Below are 24,727 nucleotides of genomic sequence, written 5' to 3'. Positions count from 1 at the left end.
TTAAATCAGGTCCAGTGTGTATTAGGAAGAATGGAGGACATCCAGCATAATGTTGCATTTTCTTCCCCAGTCTAAGTATGGCTAAGAGCATTTCAATTCTTGGTGGCCAGCATCACATGTGATACTGTTTTTCTATAGCCTCTTTGTAAGCTTTGTTGCCCAGCCTGTCTGATCTCTTGCATCCTCCTCTTTAGGGTATGTCTGTAAATCTGTTTTGTACTGAAGACATGCCCATGGACCTTGGCCGAGGTTGCTTACAGCAGGAGAATTAAGTTTTACCCCTGTTTTATTACCCCCGTAGAAAAAAAACAGATGACCCTTGCACTGGGGAGGAGGACCCATCTCAAGAGTACAAAATACTTTTTTCCAACAGATGATCAAATATACAAAACTTTTGAAAGTTAAATTGTAGGCATATATGTATTTCTGCTGTTGATTTGCATGGAATGCATTTATGGTTTACGGTCAGCCAGGTAAATCCCTGTATAAAGCGAACATGAAAAAGAAAATGAGATGCCCACATAAAAGGAAAACATTTTCCCAGTCTATTGAACACTGCAGAAGTGTGAAAAATGCATTCACTAATATACTTGCGTTAAATTATAATTTCTTACTACTTGTGGAACAATGACAGGTTTGCTAAAATAGAAATAGGCAGTACAAATGCTCCCATTGAGAATGAAAATATTAGATGAAAGAGGTCACAATAAATCCAGAATGTAGGAGTTGTTTAAGTTGGGTAAGGCTCCAAATATCTCTACAGAGAATATTGTACTAATCTGTAAAGTATAAGTACAAAGGGTGAATGGAATGCTTCTCAAGAAAAAACAAGATGTTAGGAATGATACACAGATAATTGCTTATAGCGGTAGCTTTGTATGAATAAAAAGTCTACAATTTGCAGTAATTATATATAATTGCTTATTTAGTAATTGCATTTAAAAAATGTGCACAGTAATAATGGACTTCAAAATAACCCTTTTACTGGTAAAAATGAATGCAATACAAAACTTCTCCCTTGACTCCACACACGTTGCATAGGTTCCAGAGTATATTTGGATACCTTGAACCTGGTAGACCCCAATTTCCATGTGCAAACTTTTACAAGGAATGCTGAGCACTCACATAACCTGTCCTGCATTCTATGTTCTAGTATTGGTCCCTAATCTGACTGGTGACATTTTGACCAACAGGGAAGCGCAGGGGACAAGAGTGAAATTTGTCAGGGCTTGAACAGCCAAATGGACAATTTTTCTACATTTTGCATAGATTATAGGAGGTTTTTCTACCCTACAAACAGTAAAAATCCCATGACGAACAACTTTGCAGTTGCAGTAGACAGCAGGAATAAACCAGATATCATGCATGAGTTTATCACAGGGTAAAGTTCAGCATGTACAACACAAATATATAAACTAGGTACCAAGTTGCAATTGGAAACCAAAAGCGCATACATTAAATAAAAGAAATAAATACAATAAGGTAGAAGATTTAAATCAGATGCTAGACCGGGGACAGGCAAGAAGAGGAGGCAAATAATGAGTTTATTTTTTAAAACGCATATACTAGAAATCAGACAGGATTACCAAAGGGAGGATACAGAGCAAGTATACCTTCAACCAAATCCTCTATAAAATGGTTACAGAAACATTCAACACTTGCTCTTGTTTTAGAAACAGTGGACCCAATGTCAGCTGATCACATGATACCAAAATTCCTAGGCATTTGATCAGGTGTTTTTTGCTAAAGCGGAGAGTCATCCAAATGTAATACCAGTCTGTCTAGTCTTCTGCATCAATAGGATGACTGGGAACTGTGGAAAATAAAGAGAACCTGTTTCTTCAGCCAATATTGTAGCAATCCGCTTTAAATGATCAAGTGAAGTGAATGGGGGTAGCAGAAAGAGTGGTTAATGCCTAGTACTTTCTAGGATTGGACACATGGGATATATATTCCCTGGTGACTCGCCCATTGCAGACGACTCAACAACAAGTTCAAGAGCATGTTACCTTTCTGTCCATTCGCAAGTTCTGCAGTTAGGGAAGACCGGGAGAATGGCAGCTAAAACAGCTAGCCAATCAGAAGTCTGATCACATTTTTGTTAGGAAGCCATTTTCTTGTAGACCAGCACGTAAAGAATGGGATATGTATTTCCATATAGCTATTATAGCCCAGAATAATTCTTAGTCAAATTCTAAAAAAACAAGTGAACTGATACCATCACCTTTTTGTGATGTTGTTCCTGCTTTTATTTTTTAAGTCTATTTTATATGGGGATTTTAATTTGTTTTTACAAATAAGTATTTAATACCTATGAAAATTCATTTACAGATCGTAGCAGAGACTGATTCCTATTGAACTCCTTTCCTGTAATTTAAACTTTAGATGGAGCCTTTTTAACTGGCGGCAAGGGGGAGAGGATAAATCACACTGCACCTGAGCTATTGAGCTCTATAATTAAGTATTTATTTGGTGAAGTTGATAAGCATGGCCTAGAAAACATACCTAGATCTCCACTGGCTAAAAGTGAGAATGCAAAAACATTTAATTTTTTTGGGTCTCCATATTTACATGAATTAATAGAAAAATAGTCACATTGACATGTTTATTGTTTTTTTTATCACAAAAATTAAAAATATTATATTTTTTGTACAGGACCTTTACAATTTGATTCAGGGTTTGAATAGATCATTTTATATTTTTTTAAAAGTCATGTAGATATACTAACATATCCTTTTCCCTATTTTAATGGGGCACGGGATGATCCTACATAAAAACGCCACAAATTTCACGATTGTCTTTTTGAAATGCATCTGGTGATTTCTTTAGGGAGATCATGAAAATGAAATATATTGTAGTTTGATGAGCTAAACGATGAGATCACTATGGAATACTACTTCATGCAGATCCCATTAAGGGCATTGATAATGTCCACAAAGAAGACTGATGGATACTTTGCAGTGTTTTCAATGGTTTATCTTTACATTGATGGAACCATCAGAGGCACAGCTTGTAGTAAATCCAATCCATTCATGAAACATACAGGGTCTCAATGGAGTGCTTTAGGGGTCTGTGTTAGGGTAAGTGTAATCTAATCATTTGATTAGTTCAGACTTGATAATGAAAAATTCATCTTCTGTAAATTCATTTGTTGCAAAATTTGTAATGCATACATAAATGTAATGCTTTTAACAGTCTATTCTAGACATATAATAATAAATATGAATCCGGGCTTGTTTGGAAATGCAACATAGAATAAAAAGTCAGCAACACAAATGTATTTTTTTACGGTACTTTTATTAGTGAAACTATGCAGGTCTATAGTTATATGTAAGATGTTTTTGATTGTGCTACTAAAATTGATAGGCCTCATTGAAGGCTTCATCCACATAGATGTTTCAAACACAGGAATTTATTTTGTATTGTTAAACCTTTCTAAATATTTGCGAAGCAGATCCGTATTCTTTAACATAAAAACAAATAGTGTAATACACATGTATCCTTGTAGTAATGTGTTTGTTTTCCTTTGCTTCCTTTCACCCTATTTTTGATGTTGTGTCTGGCATTTGGCCACCTCAATCAATAGCTGGGGCCAACTTAAACCAAAAGCAAGTTAGACAATACATTTAAGAAAATATATTTCGAAAGGCATTCCAAAAGCAAGTACCCCCCTCCTCCCCCAAATCAAAAATCCTGAATTTCAGCCTTACCTTCCACAGTTGTACAGGTTATTTTCCAAAATTGAATTTGCTTGCTTTGATTGAACTGCACACTGTTGCAGCAGCCTTGTTTCAGTCCGATTCCTGGCTGAGGGACAACTTTGCATCATCTAGCACCCCAGGCTCACTATCCCTACTCCCCTGTCATTTACTGAATTCCAGTCCTTTTATTCAAGGGGGTTCAGTGTCTCATGTGGACTTACCTAGGTCAGTCTGTATGAGGCAAGTTGCTGTGATGATTTCGGGGAACTGTCCCCATTGTGCAGAAGAGCACAGAAATAAAGTGAGGTTACAATTGATTAGCTACTGCATTACTCTTTACGTTATTACGGAAAAGGGGGGGGGGGGTAAAGATACCTACACAAGTAAAAAATAAAAAAAATTCAGAAGTATGAAGTATGTCCGTGTAACATACAACCTATGCAGTTGACTTGTGTTCTACCTACTTAATGTAGTGTTTGTGGATAGACTCACATGGAATGTTTTTTCAGTTCTTCACTTTAAAGAAATGCAAGTGAGATAAAGCACTTATCGATTTTCTTACATCTCTCAGGGACTCGTATGATAGAACCAACAGATTTCCTTGCTACCCCCCTGGACCACAGTCATTGCAAAGACAAACAAGGGAACCTCTTAATTCCTTCCGCTTTTTACATAATGTAGAACAAATGCACCTCAGTGGATCTCCTTATGATGATAAGTGAATACAGCTAGGAACTCAGGCACAGAGATTTTACTTTTTAGGTTTTGATTGCCTTCAAGGTGATACATTTCAGAAGACATCACATTGACTATGTTTCTATTTTAAGGTTTGTATTTAAAGTAAGATTACTGTCTGTGCTTTCTTAAACTTTCGTCTTTGCCTAAAATTTGGTCTAACGGTATATCACCTCTAGCACAACTGAGTGAGTTCTGAAACCAGCAGATTAAAAGTTCAACCTTTAAAAAGGCATGAGCTTCAGGGAATAACTTTTCTTTCAAATCTTCACACCTCAGCTTTCAAAAATCGTTCTCTTGAAAAATATCAAATACATTTTTGGTGCTTTGTTCCACAATCCTCTTCTTTCTTGGAAATTGTATTTCTATAGTTACATTTTCATTGCAATAAAAATGAATATTTCAATTATGAAGCCTTTAGTAGAGAGTTGTGATTTGGCATCAAACGATCCAACCTCCTGGTAAATTCTTTTTTTTACAAAAATCATTTGTTTTGCTCATTTCTTGTAATCTTACCTTTGCTGCCCTGTAGGGAGTAGTGGGGTTGGTACATTACATTTTAGTTTTACAATGTAGGCTAGGTAGACACGTGTAATGTTTCTTGTCTGATAATTGGCTCAGGTCTGATATGAGAATCTTACATGTGTACAGGGCTCGTCGTCCATCGTCCGAACGACCGACCTGGCGGATACACGGATAATAGAGGATGTACGATCGTAATGGAAGTAAAGGGAGAGAGAGCGCAGCGGGGTGCTGCTCCGTCATTCTCCCTCTACCGTCTCCATAGAGCAGAATAGCACTGTATGTACAGCACTCACTCATGCATCTTGCAGTCCTTAGTCGTTGGAAAGGATCATGAAAGATTGTTTCCATTGATAATTATTACATGTGCGTACATAGCCTTAGTGGATAAATGAAGGTTCTCGGCATCACAGTATTTCCTCACACATAACCCCTTTTTAAATACCGCAACTTTGTCTTTGTCAAAAAGAGTCTGCTTAGAAGTTCATAGAAGTTTCATGAACAGTAAGTATTTCTGCCTGTTCAATAAGTAATCACTGGCACCAATGATATATTTAGGTATCTATAAGCAGGATGTTCCTTGCATGTCTAAACTAGGCCCTTCCCTACTGACCACCAGGGTGTGGGCCAGTACCCCAACTCATACCTCAACATCATTAATTACTCCATACTTTAAGAGAATAGGCCAACAGAGCTGCAATGAGAGCCCAGGAAAAGTCCCCTATTACTGGGCTTGGATCTGCATGCAGTTTTTCTTTTCATGTATCTTACATGTGAGACCCAAATGGTTCTGACCACCCCATTAGATGTTGCATTTCCATCTTTTGTTAGCTGGAGCTCAACAAGGTCTGGGGGAGAACAGTAGCTGGCCCAAACTATCACCATTTAAAACTAGCATGCATGGTTGTGTGAAAGGTCTCTGAGTAATAATTGTTTATTATTTTTTGGTTTGGGTGAAAGTATGGTAAATGGTGTTTTAATGAGACAGATATTAGATATTTGGACATTGAACTGTTCATTGGCAAAAATTTACAAAACCTACAAAATAAGTTGTCCATAAGGGGATGTAGATATAACATTATAAAGCAAGGACAACTGTGACAAGGACAACTAGGTTTGTTTTCTCATTTGTTTTTAAATATTTGCTTTCTTGAAATGTGGTCCACTAAATTGTTTATATACCTATTCGTCCCAGTTCAGCAGTGTTTAGCATCATTATCACAAACCAATATTTTCCACTTTTGTACAGCATTCTGAAAGAATTGGACTTTGAGAAAGTAGAAAATATGAGATTAGCACTAACAGTTGGGTTTATTTACTGAGTTTAGGCTGTCCACTTAGCTAAGTTAATATTCACATAGTCTAGTGAATCGGAAAACTTCAACCACCCAGTTGTAGCAGAAACCATTTTTTGTTGTTGTTTTTTTATTGTTTTTTTTTAACATTTCTTTACACGTCATTGTGTATTCCTGCAAAAAGGAATTTTCACTGTATTCACCAAAGTGAGCTGTCCATTGAAAGGTGATAATTCACTTTACCTGAACAACCTAAACTGGTTTAGTAAATCAATTCCAATATGGAGGATGGGTTAGTACAATGTAAAAAAAAAATACTGGTGGTTGCTAAAATCTATTGCACTATGATCATCAAACATATTTCAAAATGAGCTGATAAACTATTCTATTCTCAGTTGGAAATGAGTTTGAAGCAGCGTTGCCAGCGAGATAAGAATTCAGTAAGACCCACAGGACTTCATACTCCAGATGTCTAATTTATATTCAGGATAATCTCCTAATAACAGAGGGAGATCCCAGATTGCAGTCCCCATTACAACAGATATAGCATATGTTTTATTCCTGACCCCAGATATAAACTGAGCATCAGATTATACTAATCATGTTGGCACACAGAGATTTTTTCTGAAGAAACTAAGGTTAACTATGTGTTTCATCATCCTTTCTAAAAAGGAAAGTTAATTTTTCCGATGTTCCTTTCCTCTGTCCGATATAGGGAAGAAAAAGGGAGTCCCTCCTTGCAATTTCCAAATCAGAGGAAATCAAAAAGCCAGTAAACAGTTTTCAGAAGTGGAGTACTCAATCTGTCAAAATCTCTCTTACACATATTGATAGAGCATTTTCATTCACTGATGTGGTAAATTGGAAGAGTGGATAGGAAGCATGTTCATATCCAGACACATATAAATTATGATAGAAATATAAAAGGAGTGTCAGGAGTGTTACAGGTACTGGAGATAGTGGCCCTGATTTATTAAAGTTCTCCAAGGCTGGAGAGGATACACTTTCATCAGTGAGGCTGGGTGATCCAGCAAACCTGCAATAGATATCTTCAATGTCATTTGCCAGCCAATGTTTTGAATCCTCGACCAGATTCATTCCAGGTTTGCTGGATCACCCTGCTGCACTGATGAAAATGTATCTGCTCCAATCTTGGAGAACTTTAATAAATCAGGCCTATTTTTTTAATTATAATATATTAATGCATGCCCCATGTTCTGTGACAATACCACACTACTTGCCTATGTTCAGAATGTTCAGAGGTTGCAATGTGGACCGCTTCCCTAATCTACTGAACAGCCGTTTTAAGTGAGATTTAACATGTCACCTGGAGCTGCCCTATAGAGAATGAAGGCATCGGTGAGTGCTTCGGTGTGCTGGCTGTCATATGTGCAAGGTCTTTTAGGAACCAGAGCAGGAGTGCAGATGGTTGAGCTATAAACGGATTCCTGTTCGCTGGTCTAAACCTAGCCTTAGTTGTAAATGATGTAAGAAGTAACATAACTTTTAAAGTACAGGATATAAAAACCCAAAACTTTTTATTTTTAACTTTGGACAGAATAGGACTGGTTAAAACCAATGTCATTTTTTAGGGGTCATTTCCATCACTTCTCTAGGCTCATAGGATACTTCTAGCACAATAGCACCTAACTGCAGCAAAATTCAGGATGCTTTACTTACGTAAAAATATTATAACTTTACGTAAAATATTTATTTCTGGAATTTATATAGGGCGTTCACATTTCACAGTGCTTTTCAGAATCCATAAAATCATCCATATTGGTAATTCAATTTAAGATACTGTAGATTTTTCGTGTGCATCTGTGTCATTATTACAGTGCTTACTGTAACACAATCTGTTATGAGACTTCCTTGTGTTTTTGCTGTTTTTACTTGAATATTTTTTGCTTTTGTAATAAACATAGTGATTGGTAGATAACCCACTGGCACCCATATAGGCCATGTCTTACCCAGGTATCACTAAGCACCGCTGGTGTGCATTTGTATATACAACTCATAAGCCTAGCAGATCAATATGCCTAATTATTTATTTATATTTACAGTATATTTTTATATGTCCTGCTGCCACCTCTGTAAAGTATAAAAGATCAAGTGTGCAAAGTGTGCTTGGGGTGTACTTTAGCAAAAAAGTATCCTAGACCATAATTTAAATAAAGCTGTAGACAGTGTAATTACCATGTAAGTTGACAGTAGTTGTTTTTTTTTATTTCAGGTATTTCCATACAATATACTTAGGAATCCGCAGCAGGAGAAGTGGGGAGAATGACAGATGGAGGTTCTACTGGAAGATGGTATACCAGTATGCAGATGTGAGTATGCTGCATTTGCTCGCCACATTTCTGGAGAGCGCTCCACAGCTTGTCCTGCAGCTCTGCATTGTCATACAGACTCGAAGCTTACACGCTGTTCAAGGTAAGAAGATATTTTTCTTTTCTGTTTGAAATGTCACTGCGTAGTATTAGATTAGATTTATATAGCATCTAATCTTCCAGTAATATCAAATCTCAAAGCTCCTGAATCTTCTAAGTGTGATTAATTTTATAATATGTCCTCCCAGGTTGTTTCTGGTTTAAAGTGTACCTGAACTGATTCTGAATCTAATACACCCCCTCTGGGATAGCATCTCCAGAATGAATGAAGCTTTCATACAGCAAATGTGGAATTTATTCATGAATACAGCCTTACAATACGGTTAGGATTGATTTTTGTTAGTGCTTTTGTGCAAATCATTAGAGCCCTTTATTCTGTACGTAATACCAGTGCCAGCAAACTTGCAATTGTAAAAAAAATGTGAAAGTTTTTCCATTTTATCCCTTGTTTTGTTTTGGATTTTTTATTTTTTTGCACATTTTTTCACATTTGTATGTATGTTTGTTTTTTGTAGCAACATTTTTCGAAAATACAGATTTTTTTCTTTTTGCACTAGTCTTTAAGTATGAACCAAATCACAGAATGAATTTGCACTTTTGATGAGTTATGATCCTTCAGTTAACATGCATGCTTCATACTGTCTAGGGGGAATATATTTTGTGTAGTGAGAAATGGGTCTGGGGGTTCTGGTGGATCATAGAATTAATATTAGCATGCAGTGCCAAGCTTCAATATCTAGCAAAGTACTTTCTTGTATTAAAAGAGGAATAGACTGTAGAGATCAAGACATAACAAAGCATTGGTCAGACCATATCTGGAATATGCAGTCCAGTTTTGGGCACCAATTCACGGAAAGGACATTGGAATTACAGAGAGTGCAGAGAAGGGCAACTAAACTAATAAAAGTAAAGGAGGAGCTCAGCTATGAGGAGACATTAGCTGAACTGAATCTCCATTGGGAAGAGATGTATAAGGGGGGATATGATCACCCTGTATAAATAAATAAACGATCCATATAGAGAACTCTCTTCCCCATTATTCACTTTGAGATCATTACAAAGAACAAGAGAGCACTCTTTGCGTTTAGAGGTAAGTTTATTTTCAGATAAGGAAGGGATTCTTCACTGTAAGGTCTGTGAAAATGTGGAATCGGCTCCCTCAGGAAGTAGTTTCAGCAACTACTATAGATTGCTTTAAAGGAAGGGATTCTTCACTGTAAGGTCTGTGAAAATGTGGAATCGGCTCCCTCAGGAAGTAGTTTCAGCAACTACTATAGATTGCTTTAAGAAAAATCTTAAAGCTTTAAGGTAAAGATAACAGAGACTGTTCATCCAGGGAACATCCAATGGCCTCACAGGATCAGTAAGGAATTTTTTCCCGTGTTGGAGCAAATTGTACCAGGGTTTTTTGCCTTCCTCTGGATCAACTATGTCCATAGGGTTTTATATCTGGGATATGTTTATTTCCCTACTGGTTGAACTTGATGGACTTGTTGATAGATATGTTTATTTTCAACCTGACTAGCTATGTAACTATCTTAGTTCCATGAGATCAATTGCACTTGAATTTTAAGGTAAAATTACTTTTAGAGTGGAAGTAGGAAAAGAACTGCTTTGAACATTTGTTGTCATGAAATGAAAAATGTCAAGAAATGAATATGCATTATATTATGATATTTGAAAACATTGCCAACTGAAACTTATTTCAAAAGTTGCTGCTGTCCTTGCCTGCTCTTGCCTCATGGGTAGGGTTTCATGTGCTACTAATCTCAGATATCCCTGTCTCCTTTCCTGAAGAAGCGGATACAATCTGTGAAACGCGTCCAATCATCCGGGTGTACCCCTCTGATTGGGTAACCTGGACAGGAATTTCTTGTAGTGTTTGTCGCACACTTTTAAACATTTTTTTATGGTAATGTTTTTAATGATAGTAAAAAAAAGTTATGGTTTTTGATTTATAATTGTAAAATTTGCACTCATTGGCCTTAAAAGTCTCCTTTACTGAGGGAATCCCTCAGATCTCTATTCACAGTACTAAGGTATTATTTATTGAGGTATTTAAAACATAGCTCTTTTTATTTGTATTCATTATGCTCAGGTTTACCCACAATGCAGCACTCCCCATTTGTTGAACTAAATGTGGCAACCCAAAGACCAGCAAGAGGGGAATGGTTTCACCATTTGGCATCTGTACTTTGGGTTCCAGATGTCCTTGCCCCAGCACTAATTGCAGGGGTCTCTAAGTGCCATCAGATATCTTCTAAAGCAGCGGTGGACCCCTAAAACCCAAGGGTATTCTGTATACATCCCAGGTGGTCAAAAGACCAATCTAGCTATGGTGGCTGCATGTTCATCTTTGGTTGAAAGTATCATAATTTTTCTGCCCCACCTCCTTCAGGATCCAAGAGATGGCATCCTTTCTGTATGGATAATTTATAATAAGGAAAAGGATTAATAAAATAAAGGGAAGTTGTAATCATTTCCATGCTTGTGACAGTTAAAGCAATATCCAAAGTTGCTGCCAGGCTCTAGGCTATTATAGAAGTGGGTTTTCTCAATTCACTTGTGTGTTAGATTTAGTTGCAAAGCCTCTTTAAATAGTCATTAGTCTTTATATATGTATTTAGTATAATCTTGGTAAGAATTAGAATGAAGGTAATTTTCTAAAGGTGGTTTACACATAACTACCCAACATTCATGGCTGCAGTATTCTGTTGACAAATTACTGTCACAGAATAAAGTGGATGATCATTCATTTGCTGCTGTTGAAAATCTAATAAACATGAAATGATTCCAATTGTTTCCTGCCAAAAGAATATTATCATTCCAAATACTGATCAGCATTTGTTCATTATACGTTTCTTAATTGAAGATTCTCAGTGAAGACCATCTTGGGAGTTTAATTTTAATCAGAGTGTTTTGTGAAAGCTCCATTGAATGCCCTATCAACAATGATAATTTTCCTTGAAAATATGCATTTTCTTTATCTTTCTGGGAATGCCAACACAAAGAGTTAAATATACAACTTGTTAGTTTAGCAAACAAAATGGTAGCGCCATTATAAACATATACAGCGGATGATGCAATTGTTTGGCCAGCTGGAACTAGTTTTATTTTTATCCTACTTCATTCATCAGAGCAAACTACAGTAGCAATAGAATTACAATAAGGCTACACTGCATTCCTTTGGAATGAAATGAAACATTTAAAAATGTAGTAGTTGGAAATGCTGATGGTGTATTATCAATGGTAAATAAAGCCCTGGTGAACTGGTGTTCCTGGTTAAAATGCAGCATCTTCAGTGGTATGGTAATTGCCATCATAATACCAAAGTAATGCAAGTAAGATTGTGAGTAAGAAAAAAGCATGGACTGGACTGACACAACTAATAGATTGAAAGTCCATTCTGCCAAAGAATATTTTATTTTTGAATCACCATTGGGTTCTTATATCTTAGACGTAATTTTCTCTCACAGAGCCAAAATCCAGTTGCCACTATTGCACATCACTTTTTTTTTGCTTGTTATACATTATAGAAAATCTTTCAGATGACTTTATGACTTAGTAATGGGTATGGCAGTTGGTAAACTGAAAATTCTTATTATGATTTCTCAACATTGAATTCCTACAAGTGTTTTTTTAGCTTTGCCAATATCCACACAAACATATATGTTGTTGGTGGAAATAGTCATTAAATAAATAATTATTTTTACAGTCAGTTACAATCTCTCCGCATTAAATTTAGATGTCTCCCCATCCCCAACATTTAGCTTTGTCACTGACTCCCAAGGCAGCTCTGAGAATACCTTATATTGATAAAAGAACGTGGTGTTGTTGCATCAATAACTTTCAACAACATATCCCTGCAAGTCTTATGCCTCCCCTTTCTTCTCCAGAACTTTATTTACCCAAGCAGTACATTCCTAATTGTAGTATATTTTCTTTAACAATGATCTTTATTGGTTTTAACGGTTGATTCAATAACAAAGTAGATCAAATACACCAAAAGATAAAAGTAGTAACAAATACAAGGGGCATAGGAGCAACATGCTGTAGATAAGTCAAGAATACACTTTAATGGTTGAAGCTGGGTGATCCAGTAAACCTGGAATAGATTTCTTCAAAGTCATTTGCTAGTTGCTAGCACTTGTTTTAAAATCCTGGACCACATCTATTCCAGGTTTGCTGGATCACCCAGCTTCACTGATTAAAGCATATCTTCTACCTTGAGGAGCTTTATTAAACCTCCAGCACAGTATTTTCTCCACTGTAGCATAAATCCACTGTTAGCTGTAGTGCCTATACATTCGAAGCAGATCATTCTTATCAGCATTCTTCCTCAAAGCCTTTCTCTGCTCCAGTGAGGAAATGTTCTGCCTTCTTGCTGACAGCTGCAGCATTCAATCGGAGAGTGAAACCAACATACATTTTTTATCACTTGGTAGTTGCCAGTATCAGTTGGCACCTTGGTGAATGGAGAGGATAGAGGTGTAAATACTGATTTCTTATACATTGTGGCTAAGGAACACAAGGTTGACATGAGGATGGGGACCCCACCACATGCAAGGTGCTATAACATCTGTTTGGTTACAGTCGCTATATTTAATTCTCTGGTTACAGTGAAGAGTGAATGTGTCCACCAAATATGTTCAGCTTTATTGTGGGATGGTGAAATAGTTGGCCATATTAGCCTTTACCCAAACCTAATGGTAAATTTTATAGTAAACCATTATAAATTTTGCCATTAATAGAAATCAGTAAAAATCAGTAATAAAAAGTCTAGTGTGATGATTTGGTTGTGTGATGACGACCACATGTTTTATCCTATCAGACCTTTTTTATGCCAGCCACCTAATTCTATATATTCCGCTGGGTTTGATTGGCAGCAGGAGGTATTTTTCTTTTAATGGGGTTGGAAACAACTCCATATATTTAAAGGGATTTTAGGAGGTATCGATGGATGGAGCTGAATCTTTTTTAGATAAAGTAATACTAAAACACCTAAGATAAGTAAAAATAACTTCAAGCTTTAAGTAAAGATTACATAAAATGTTGTAGCTCATGCAAGTACACAAAAGGTATCCATAGATTTATCCAGGTATGATGGAAAGTAATAAATAACCTATAGTGATGCTTGCTTTTGAGTTGACCTTTGTCAAAACCTGGCCAAAATGTTAATTTTGAATATTATTAACCAGCACACAAAACTGCTAGCTCATTGAGCAGACAAATTCAGAAAAGTCATCAGCTGCTGTAGGGAAGCAAAGGTGTCAATCATCTCTCTGATTCCTGGAATCCTGCAGAATAATAAAGACAAATGCTGACAACTCAGTGTGCCCGCAGGTGATGCCACAGCTCAAACTGTCCACTTTCACTAGTCGTGCCTGCAGGATGCCTAATTGCCCAGATATGAAGTAGTGTCTTAATTTAGCTAACATTTAAAGGTGCACCCTATAAATATGGTAGGGAAATTCTCAGAAACTTCAACTTTGTGGTTTATTTATAAAAGGAAATATAAATTCAGATATTGCTGCATTCTGGTTCAAGTTTAAATCTATTGGTTGTCACAGAATTGCAGTTTGTAATTCTTCATCAAAGCAGACCTTTTTGGTAACCTTAGTCTGAAACAACAGTATCATTTTGTTGGACTCATGTACACCCATGGATTGTAGCAATGCACTGCTTACCCCTTACCCCATTATCATGCATGCTCATGCCTAACATGATCAAATGAAGGATAATGAACAGAATTTTACTGTAAGATCATGCAAAAACGTTTAAGAAAATCTCGGGTCTGCACTTGCACTAAGTAAGGCAAATATTCCAATAGGATAGAAACTGACACAGTATTCAAAGCAGCACAGAGTTTATAAACCTTCTCAAAACTATTCAGAAATAAAAAAAAAAGTCTTGGCTGGATTTACATTTTAGCAAACATGTGCATATAATACAAATCACAATTGATAACATTCATCAAAAATACTTGGGCACTGAATGTGTTGGTGATATATTTTGTATTCTACAACTGGCTTCTTGGCTTAAATGGTATCTAATCTATATATACTGTCTGTGCAAAAACATCAATGCAACGCTTTGTGTGTATTTGTAACTGAACCTTTGGGAACATTTGTTATTATTCATTATATGTTTTGCTTTACAGGATTATTATTCTTTCATTACATTTCTTTTACTTTCTCTTCTGAGAACACAAAGCAAATATTGCAACGGTACAAAATATAAACTAGGACAATGCCCCTGCAAATTGCTAGTGTAGAGAACGCTGTCTGCATTCTCCTCTGCAGCATTAAATATTGTCTACAGGAAGGGGCTGCATTTATTGTCCTACTGCAAGCAATAGAATTATTGATCTCACTCCATTACTCTTAATGAGCACTGGATGTATGTGCTCTCAACTATTTTATTGCTTTGAAAGAAACTTTCTACAGGCTTGTTTAAGTATTCTTATTTTTTTAGCAGCAGACATGTTAAATAGCATTGTTCTTTGTCTAATAAGCAAAATAAAATGCTTTGTAGAAAACTAAAATCACGTGGGATAGAGGCTATTTGTAAACGGGACCCACAGAACTACATCTTCAGGAGAATGTGGTCTATCCCTTATTTGTCAGTTTACATTCTCACGTGAGTTGTAGTCAGACATTTTAACACTTATGTGTAAACACTTCAGCTTGTGTGGCCCTAGGGTGCCAGAGCAAATTTGTTTTGTCATTTCCCCCATGGCCATTTTTTTTTTTTTTGTCAATAACTTTGTCATTACTTAAGATAACAAAGCATAGCATACATTGTTGTTTTGGGGATATGTTTGGCTTTTCTTTTGGCAATATTGTTTTGTAAACTATTTTTTAAACTTTAGGCAAAGGGAGGAAGGAGTTAATTAGGAGTAATAAGGAGTTGAATAGAACAGTAGTCACCAACCTTTTCGGACCCACGGACCACTAAATTTACTGGCTCCGGACCGCGCATACACGGGGAGCCGTCTGTCACTCGAAGGGGAAGAAACTTTCACCATAGTGACGTCATGATGCCCAGAACCCGCCCACTTTCCCATCGCAGGTCTGAGCCCACTTCCCCGCCCACTTTCCCAAGCCTGCGATCTGACGGGGGACATGGTCCGCGGCTCTGGCTGGTGCTCTTGTCCCCGATTAAGGGCCCACCAGCCAGAGCCGTGGACCACCAAAAATTTTCTTGTGGACCACCGGTTGGGGGGCCGCTGAATTAGAATATGAATTTATAAATGTATATATTTATATACATTCCAGCAAACAGGAAGGCAGAACTGGACATACAGGGCCCGATTTAATAAAGCTCTGCAAGGTCCAGATCTCATTCAGAATTGAAATAATTTGCCATCTAATTGCAAATGATTTTTAGGAAACCCATTCTAGGTTTTCCCAACCACCCAGGTTTTATCATGACCATACCAGTCTTAGAGGGCTTTAATAAATCAGGCTCACAATGTCTATGGGGGCCCTAAAGAAAGCAAGTGACCCGTGGACTTCTAGAGTAGTCTAAATCTGCACTAATTGTTTAAAAAAATAACAGCTATGCAGGAATTGGATTTTTGGCTAAATGCTGCCCTGTTTGCTGAACGAGTTCCTTATAATAGAAATTTAAAAACTGTCATACTACAAAGGCCATATCAAGATTTCTTGAAATAAAACTAAGGGCTGTGATAATAATTAGGTTCATCCTCCTCCAGCAGCTCAGCTACAATGTCAGCTATTAGCCCTGAGCTCTGCCACGACACAGGTCAATGGCTGAGTTCAGGTCTAACTACCCTGGTTTGACAGGGAAAGAATACAGCTAAGTTACAACTCACAGTTATCCCTAATAAGTAAGGAGTTCCTCAAAAAAGTATTTAATACTTGAGTTTTAAATGTCTGTTTCTGACTTGTTACCTTTAAGAAAGGTGAGGGAACTTCAGCACATTTTTTGTATAGCTTCCAGTAGCAGATACACTACAAAAAGTCAACATAATCCTTCCTCTTACCATAAAATAGTCTTTTTAGCCACTCTTTATTATCTGCAGACTTTTTTCCTGCATCACCTACCTGGTAACCTACCGGTAATAGAAATAATAATACAGGTTAATTTGGGGTGATTTACTAAAAAATACAAGGGCTGTCATATTAGGGGTCACAATGGTTCCCCATACCCAGATGCACTGAGTATTTTTGCTTATGTGACAGAGAGAGGATGTGCTCAGTATAATTTACTCTATACAAAAATAATGTCCTACTTTTCTGTATAGGCTTCAACATATTTTAGATTTTTCATTTAAAAAAATAATATAAATGTTTTACTTTGCACACTCTACAATCACATTTGTATAATTTAAACTGATCTCCCTAAGATGAATACAACAGGGGAAAGGGATGGTGGAAATTGCAGGGAAGTGATAGGGGATGGTGGAGGAAGTTCATGGTTGTTCATAAAAAACCTTTAAATACTAATAGCAAGTAATTTTACTCCATTTCATCCAATTTCTTTCCATCCAGGAAAAAAAAAGGTATTTGCAGGTCTCAGTTTCATCACATTCTCATTTTAGTGCCAACCATCATTTTAGTCCTCTATAGCTTAATATAGATATAAAACCACAAGTTTTTAGATCAGATATGGCCTATTTGAAAATGCTGATAGATGTTTCAGGATAGTTGACCATCATTAGTGCATTGTATAAAAACTATTGTCTTTATATTAGGAGAGCTTAAAGCGTACCTAAACTCAACATTTTCACTTTACATAAAAGGATAGACAGCCCTTATATGTGAAGGGAAAATGTTAATAAAATTAATAAAAAGTGCAACACCCTTTTTTACAAAACAAAAAAGAAAGTGCAGCACCTCCCCTTTCTGCCTAGGCTATCAAGATTGAATAGGAGTGCAGAGCCTCCTGGGATACCTATGTCATGCATCCTGATCTCGGACATGCGTAGAACAGGCATTTTTTTCTATTAAGGGAAAGAGATGCTGATCTCACTCAAGCGCAGTGAGATCGGCTCTCTTTTTTTCCCCTTTACAACGGGCTACGTCACCAGATCTCACACCTGCGCAGTGCGGGATCAGGTGACGTGCCAGAAAGTCCGAAGAAGGATGGGTCGAATGAAGATATCAGCGTCCGTCGCTTCCCCAGCAATGGGACGACAGAAGAATTCCAGGATGGCACGGGACCGGAACATGGGAAGGACCAGAGCCATTGAGGGACCTGCGGGATTAAATCTAAGTGTAATTTTTTTGTTTTCGGTTTAATGCTTTAAGAACTGACACAATGGTATAACCAGACATGTTATGGTAAGATACTTTAAAAGTTCCTATATGGAATGATTGACATGGTTCCATAATAATAGTATCTGTACTATAAACTAAACGGTCCTGGGTGAGAAGTTGGCTGCAGGAGCAAAAGGAAATGATATGCATGGCTGTGCCCACTATCCTAAATGCCACCCTGTGGTCAAATTTTATTACATATAGTGAATAATTTGCCAATAAACAACTCAGATTTGCTATGGCTTTGATACTTTTGTAATGCTCTATGTGGAACATGTATTCCATTACCTGTCAAGACAAATCTCAGCCATCTATTTGTGTTGAACATTATCTCAGCCAAATCCTAAATTTATACAAATGCATACAGATTAATGTGATTTTCCCCACACAGGTGTGCCTACAAAAGGACTTTTGCCAATTTGAAAATAATTAACTCTAATTACAGTACATTTACTGTGTGAGAGTAGGCGTTCACTCTTAGCCCAATTTATTGTATAATTAGGATTACATCATGTACAGTGTATACAATAATATTCTCCACAGCATTCTGTATATAAAAATGATGTTCCATTGATATTCATCCATACATAGGAAGAATAACCTATTTATAGAATGCAAGGAAAAACTTCTGTGTCTGATCTTGGAATAGTCTATAAAATGATAGAGTTCAGGGTTCCAAGATTATTACTTATTCTGTTCTACACCACCGTATCCAATTTATAAACAAAAGGTAATGCTTTGCACATAATTTCCATACCAAAGTATCCCTCCCCACCCCATTCTGTGTCTAAATTACCATGAAAATGTGAATATGAAATATTAATCTGTTTTTAATAGCTTTTATACCAGTGAAGGAGAAGCATGTCAGTTACCAAACAAATGTGTAACTAGTTTGTATCTAGTATAGCTGCGTGTGAATAAAAAAAGGAAAATGTATATTTAATAGCCAAACTAGTGTGTTTGTTTCTAAAATTAGTCATAACACTGGTTTGTCAATTCAATGTTTGATGGCAAGTATGTCCGGCACACTGTTAAAATTGAAAAACAAAAATATAGGAGCATGTTAGGATGCAGTATGTAAATGTTGAAGCTTTTCCCAAGAATTTCTACTGTATCCAGTGGGAAAGGAAAGTGTGAATCTTCAGTAGCACCATTGCTGCCTACTCAATGTACCTGAGGTTAGCATGTGTGGAATGAGTCACATCACCGATGTAGCTTCTTCAGAATTATTTCTTTCAGCAATTTGTCTTTCTTTTATTTATATTTAGCTTAGAACACATAGCCTTTGGTAAAATCTTTATGTTAATTGAATGGAAAGAACTTACATTAACATTACATTTCAATTCAAGAACAGTATTGTTTCTTAAAAAAGATGTTTGAAGGACAAAAAGTGAAACAATGCCCCAATAACTACTTTTTACATCTACACATTTAAGGCTGATGATTATAAGATGATCTTTTAAAAAACAGCAAAGCATTTTTGACACAACTAATTGGCTTTTTAGATTGGCATAATTTTGAAAACTTGCTAGATACCATCACACCTCTTCTGACACATCTAAGATGAAGATCATGGGGTGGTATTGAATTTTACCGTGGATTCCCATGTGTTAATGGTTTCTTTAAAAAAAAGCATTTCAATGTTGAATTAGGGCTACAGGAGATAGTCTGATGACAACATGATGTGAATTTTTCATATTGAGTTAAGAAGTTTAGAAGTGATGAGACCAATAACCGTGGCAGACACAGACCACACTGGACCTCTGTACTGGAAATGATTTACTGCCTCTGAAGCTCAGTGCGTACATTTATCTGTATGTAAGTAGCCTCAAAGCTTTTTAAAGGCTCAACCTTCCACTAACAGTTTCTTTTTAACATGGGGAGTCTTTAAAATAACTTTCAGGTCTTTTAGGAACATCTGGTATAATTATGATATCTACAGCTCACAGTACATTTACCTGGAGGTCAATTGGAAGAATGCCTCTTACATTGCAGGCCATTGGGAAGAATGTCACCCTTACAGATAAGCCAAAAAGCCAAAAGATCATTGGTGTCACTTAAACTGACCTGAGAGTCACAAATTTCTCATTTTCTGTGGAACTCCCCCAACAATCTCTGGAGGAACCCTAGAGTTCCATGAACCTCTGTTGAGAATCACTGCTCTAAGATCATGTTTTTTACTATTCTCTACAATCTTTGTAGTGAGGTCTTTTTTCTACAGATGTGAAAGTGAGTAACTTTAATTACATTATTGTCATTACATTTTTTGTGATAACTTTCTTTATCTTTTACTTCCTGGGCTTGCCTTGTACTCTCATAATAATGACTTTGTCCAAGTGCACCATACAGTCTTTTCAGACTGCTATATAGAACAGAACAGTTCTTTAAAGCAGTGGTTGCCAGCCTTTTAGACCTCACAGACCAATCCACGGAATCTGAACAGTGCATACACGGGGAGCCGTCACTCAAAGGGGAAGAAACTTTCCCAAAGGGACGTGATGATGTCTGATTTATTAAAGCTCCCCAAGGCTGGAGAGAATACACTTTCATCAATAAAGCTGGGTGATCTAGTAAACCTGAAATTGATCGTGGTCCAGGATTCAAAACATTTGCAATAATAACAATAATAATAATAAAACATGCAAATGACATTGAAGAAATCCATTGGTGGTTTGCTGGATCACCCAGCTTTACTGATGAAAGTGTATCCTTTCCAGCCTTGGAGAGCTTTAATGAATCAGGCCCATTGAGTCATGTCATTACAGAATATTAAGTGAGGCTTTTACTTCACTAGGCCTTGAGATAAATTGCTGACCTGTTATTAGTATTTTAAAAAAACAGTGAATATTTAACTTTTTAAACTTTGTTATAGAGTTTTGAAATAGTTAGAACTAATGTTCTAATGTAATATTTTTTCTATTTTCTTGTGTGTTCCCTTGGTAGGGTGAATCTCTTTTAGATTTTGTCACTGGAACAGGTGTCCCTATTGAAAGGTTTTTCCTCCATTCTCTGATAACAGCTGAAAAATGTTAGAATTCCTATTAATTTCTGTTCTGATGACAGTGACCGTGAGGATATATAGAGAGTCAGCAAGGACACAGACAGCAGTAAAATTGTGGCATAGTGTCCAACACTTCTCCAGTCTAGTATAAATTTACCCTGAATATGAAGTGAGTTGACACCGGGGTTCAGCATGCATTTCAGGCTTTTGGTTTAAGGTGCAAGCAATGCTCATGATTCTACACTTTATATTGCCATCCTGAAAATAAAAAAGGCCAGAAAACTAATTTAGATCGTGAGGCAACCAGCTGCTAGATGAAAATTTTCAATACTAGCCTGTGTTCCACTTGAGACGGAAAAAAGAGATTTATTTTCACTATACCTTTAGTTATAAGTATTAGGACCTTATATTGAGCAGTTACAAAAAGCATAGTTTTGGTTTAAAGGAAATCTCTATTATGAGAAAAGCTGCGGCTACCTTTGGTGTTCTCCATTTGAAAAAAATCAGTTTCTAGCTGTCTCTGACAACACCTTCTGAGATTGTGAAATTTTTTGCATTTTAGAGTTAAATGACTGCCTGCTTGTTCCAGTTCCTCATATATTTTATGATATATACTTATATACAAAGCAAGGCTTACTATTTGTAGACATGGATGTGCCATACAATTAAGGCAAAGTTTAATTTGTGGCCTCAGTCTTGGGGTTACACTGAAAACAGTTAATGAAATAAGCCATTCTACGTGCTCTCAGTTATAAAAGTCTTTTTTCTTTAACGTATATCTCTCAGTGGCTTTTTGATTCATTCCTTTCGTTAATTCATTTAGGTTTTACCTGTAGGGACTTCTCTGACTTTATTAATCAGTATCAAGGCAGCCTGATATTGACTTACAAGAGTTTCATTTGCAAGAAGAATTTAAAACAATATACTTAGAACATATCTAATTAACAATGTTCTTCTACATCAGCGTAGAAATTGTAGGCTGAGCACATAGCAGGTAGGAACACTTAATGATAGTTTTATGGGATCATAGAAAGTGTGTTTTGACAGTACTTCTGACCATTATGGCATTTTCTCCATTTCCATGACAGCTTTGGGTAAAGTCATTTCAAAAGGGCATTGACCTGACTGATTGTTCAGGAAAAGCTGTAAAATAAAAAGCAGCAATTATATATCATGAGTCAAACAAACATTTAAATACTGTCACTTTCCCATACTTCTACATTTACAACTTGAAAGATTTCACATACAATTACAATAGCTGATAAAAATGTAAAATGTGTTGTTTAACTTTAAAGAGAAAATAATCAAAATAGTGCATTATAGAATAGATCTATATTATATCATAAAAACCGGAATAAAGCCAAAAGTACTACTACTGCACATGGTAATGAGTGGTAATACATTATTTATTCTATTGTTTGTATTTCTATATATATGAAAAATAATAAAAAAGATTGGTTTGCTTTCCCTAAAATATACAAAGACCAAGTAAAATTTGAAGCCGCTAAAATGGCCATTGTTTTTTTTTTTTTTTTTGAGGTTTAAATCTCCATTTTTAGAACAAGGTACTATTCTCTGATACACAAGTATACTGATTGTAGCATTGGGTGAGTGTCCACAAGTGTTGTTTGGACCCCACATACAGCTCACCTAAATCCCATTTAATTAAAATGAAAAGTTCTCATGGCAGTTTAGAAGCTTCATTTGACCTGCAGGCAAAGCAGGTCAAGTGCAAATTTTATTTTGTCAGTTATTTGCCAAAGGCAACATTTAAAAACACCCATGAACACTGAAGGTCTGATCTGTTAAACTCTCTTAGAGAACCTGGGTATTGAAGCCAGCCTGGAATGGATTTCATTACAGTCATTTGGTATTAGGTGGCAAATGTTTTCAGCCCTGGAGCTGAATCATGCTGGTTTGCTGGATTACCCAGGTTCCCCCATGATAGTCTATGTTCTCCAGTCTTAGAGAGAATTAAAAATCAGGCCCTTAGTCTTGAAGTAGCTTTGTCATGAGAGTAATTTCATGCCTCCTTCTTGAAAATGCTAGATGGCAAGTCTAACACCTTGTATGTAGTCACATCCCTGAAACAAGCATGCTGTAAATAGATGTTAGTATCTCTTTATTTGCTCTGGAACAGCACTGAGGTCAAAGTATCAGAATGACAGCCAGTGGGAATGAGCTGAATAAATTTGACATAATAGTGATACACAAATCAAGTATTTATTTAATATGCATTCAAAGTAAATGAAAACATTGTTTTCTGTCTGCATTGAAACTTAATATTGGCAAACTTTCAAGTTAACTGCAAAGCCTCTGAATGTGGCGTTGTTTGTATTTTTTGTATTATTTTTTTTTGTGAATCAAAAGCCGTCAGAAAATTGTCTTGTTAAATCCATCTGAATTGCATGCAGAAGTTCAGTATTAATAATATTAGTTGCAATTGGCTTTGGACAAAATATCATTGTTGTTTGAGGTATTGAGATGCTAATGAGCTAAATTCCTTTCAATGCAAATCTCTGGGCTTTAAACATGTCTCATTTTACTGTATTATATTTGATTGTATTGCTGTATTTTAAAATAAAACACACAGCCTTTTCATTAATTTGGGACATATTTCCACAGGAAAATCCATTAGTAACAGATGGACCCAAACTCCCCCCCCCCCCATTCCTATTCTCAGCAATTTTGATAGCAATACTTTGTTTAGGGATTTTGCAGTTTTCTCTAAAAGTCATTAGCTACACCGTTTAATGCAAAAACATCAATTTAGCAGTATTGTTCAGGTGCTTTCCAAAGAATGTAAAGTTTTCCTTACATTTTTTTGCACATGACTTAGTATTCTTTACATTCCAGGTAAGCAATTTTCTTCTGTAGAGTGATTATTCACTTTGCCAGGTGAACAGATTAAACTCTTTTAAAAAATCAACACCATCTGTCTTTTTATTTATTTTTTTTTTTCAATTATTTTTATTTGTTTTGTCAACACCAATACAATGGATAGAATTGTAATATAACATTATAACAAAAAAAACATAAAATAAGGCATGTTGTAATATGTAACAATGTCAATATAGTAGTTAAAGGAATAGTTAAGAAAATAAAAAAGGGGAATTTAGATAGGTAAAATAACAATAAACAGAACATCAGTAGATTTAGAGTTTAGAAAGTATAAATTCCATAAATATCATCTGATATTGCCACTCTAAATTATCAATAAATAAAAAGATTTACATTAAGGAAAAGAGTACAAAAAAGAAAGTGTAGGGAGGGTAGGGTTTAGGTTGCATGTGAGCCGATTATATAATGCGTTTAGTTTCACACCGAACCTAATGAGGCCAGATAGCCAAACAAGAGCGCTCCCAATCGATAGGCATGTAGTCTATTCACAGGGACCATATTCATTGAAATTTGGTCATGGAATCAGTGAGAATTGCTCTCATTTTTTCATTTGTTAAAAACCAGGTAATTTTATGTTTTACTTGTGTTATTGTTGGAATAGATGACCACCAATGTTTTGCTAGTACCATTTGTGCAGAGTGTCAGTACAAATAGTTTTAGATTAAGAAGTGCCTCAGCTGGAGTTTTGAGGAAGGAGAGACCCACCAAAGTATAAGCCATTTGGTAAATGTGTCCAATATTTTTAAATTTTTGGGCATTCCCACCAAATATGATAGATAGTTTCTGCTGTTTTCCAACCTCTAAAACAGACCAATTGTGTAGGTACTAAGTACCATCTTAGTAGTAATTTATAATTAGCTTTTACTGCTGACATAATAATGCTGCAGTGTGCAATTGT

At 36.2% G+C, this 24,727-nt stretch overlaps 1 protein-coding gene across 1 annotated transcript in view; it reads left to right on the top strand.

Annotated features, from left to right (window-relative positions):
• The window catches only part of XKR4 (XK related 4), a 170,092-nt gene that overhangs the window by 112,856 nt on the left and 32,509 nt on the right, over positions 1-24,727 (top strand). The window contains exon 2 of the mRNA XM_072411195.1: positions 8,487-8,686. Within this exon, the coding sequence (XP_072267296.1) occupies positions 8,487-8,686 (200 nt within the window). The remainder of the gene's footprint in view (positions 1-8,486; positions 8,687-24,727) is intronic.

Source organism: Pyxicephalus adspersus, chromosome 5 (assembly GCF_032062135.1).
Source record: "Pyxicephalus adspersus chromosome 5, UCB_Pads_2.0, whole genome shotgun sequence".
Lineage (NCBI taxonomy): Eukaryota > Metazoa > Chordata > Amphibia > Anura > Pyxicephalidae > Pyxicephalus > Pyxicephalus adspersus.
Note: the sequence above shows the minus strand (reverse complement) of the source record. Positions and strands in the feature narration are given on the sequence as shown.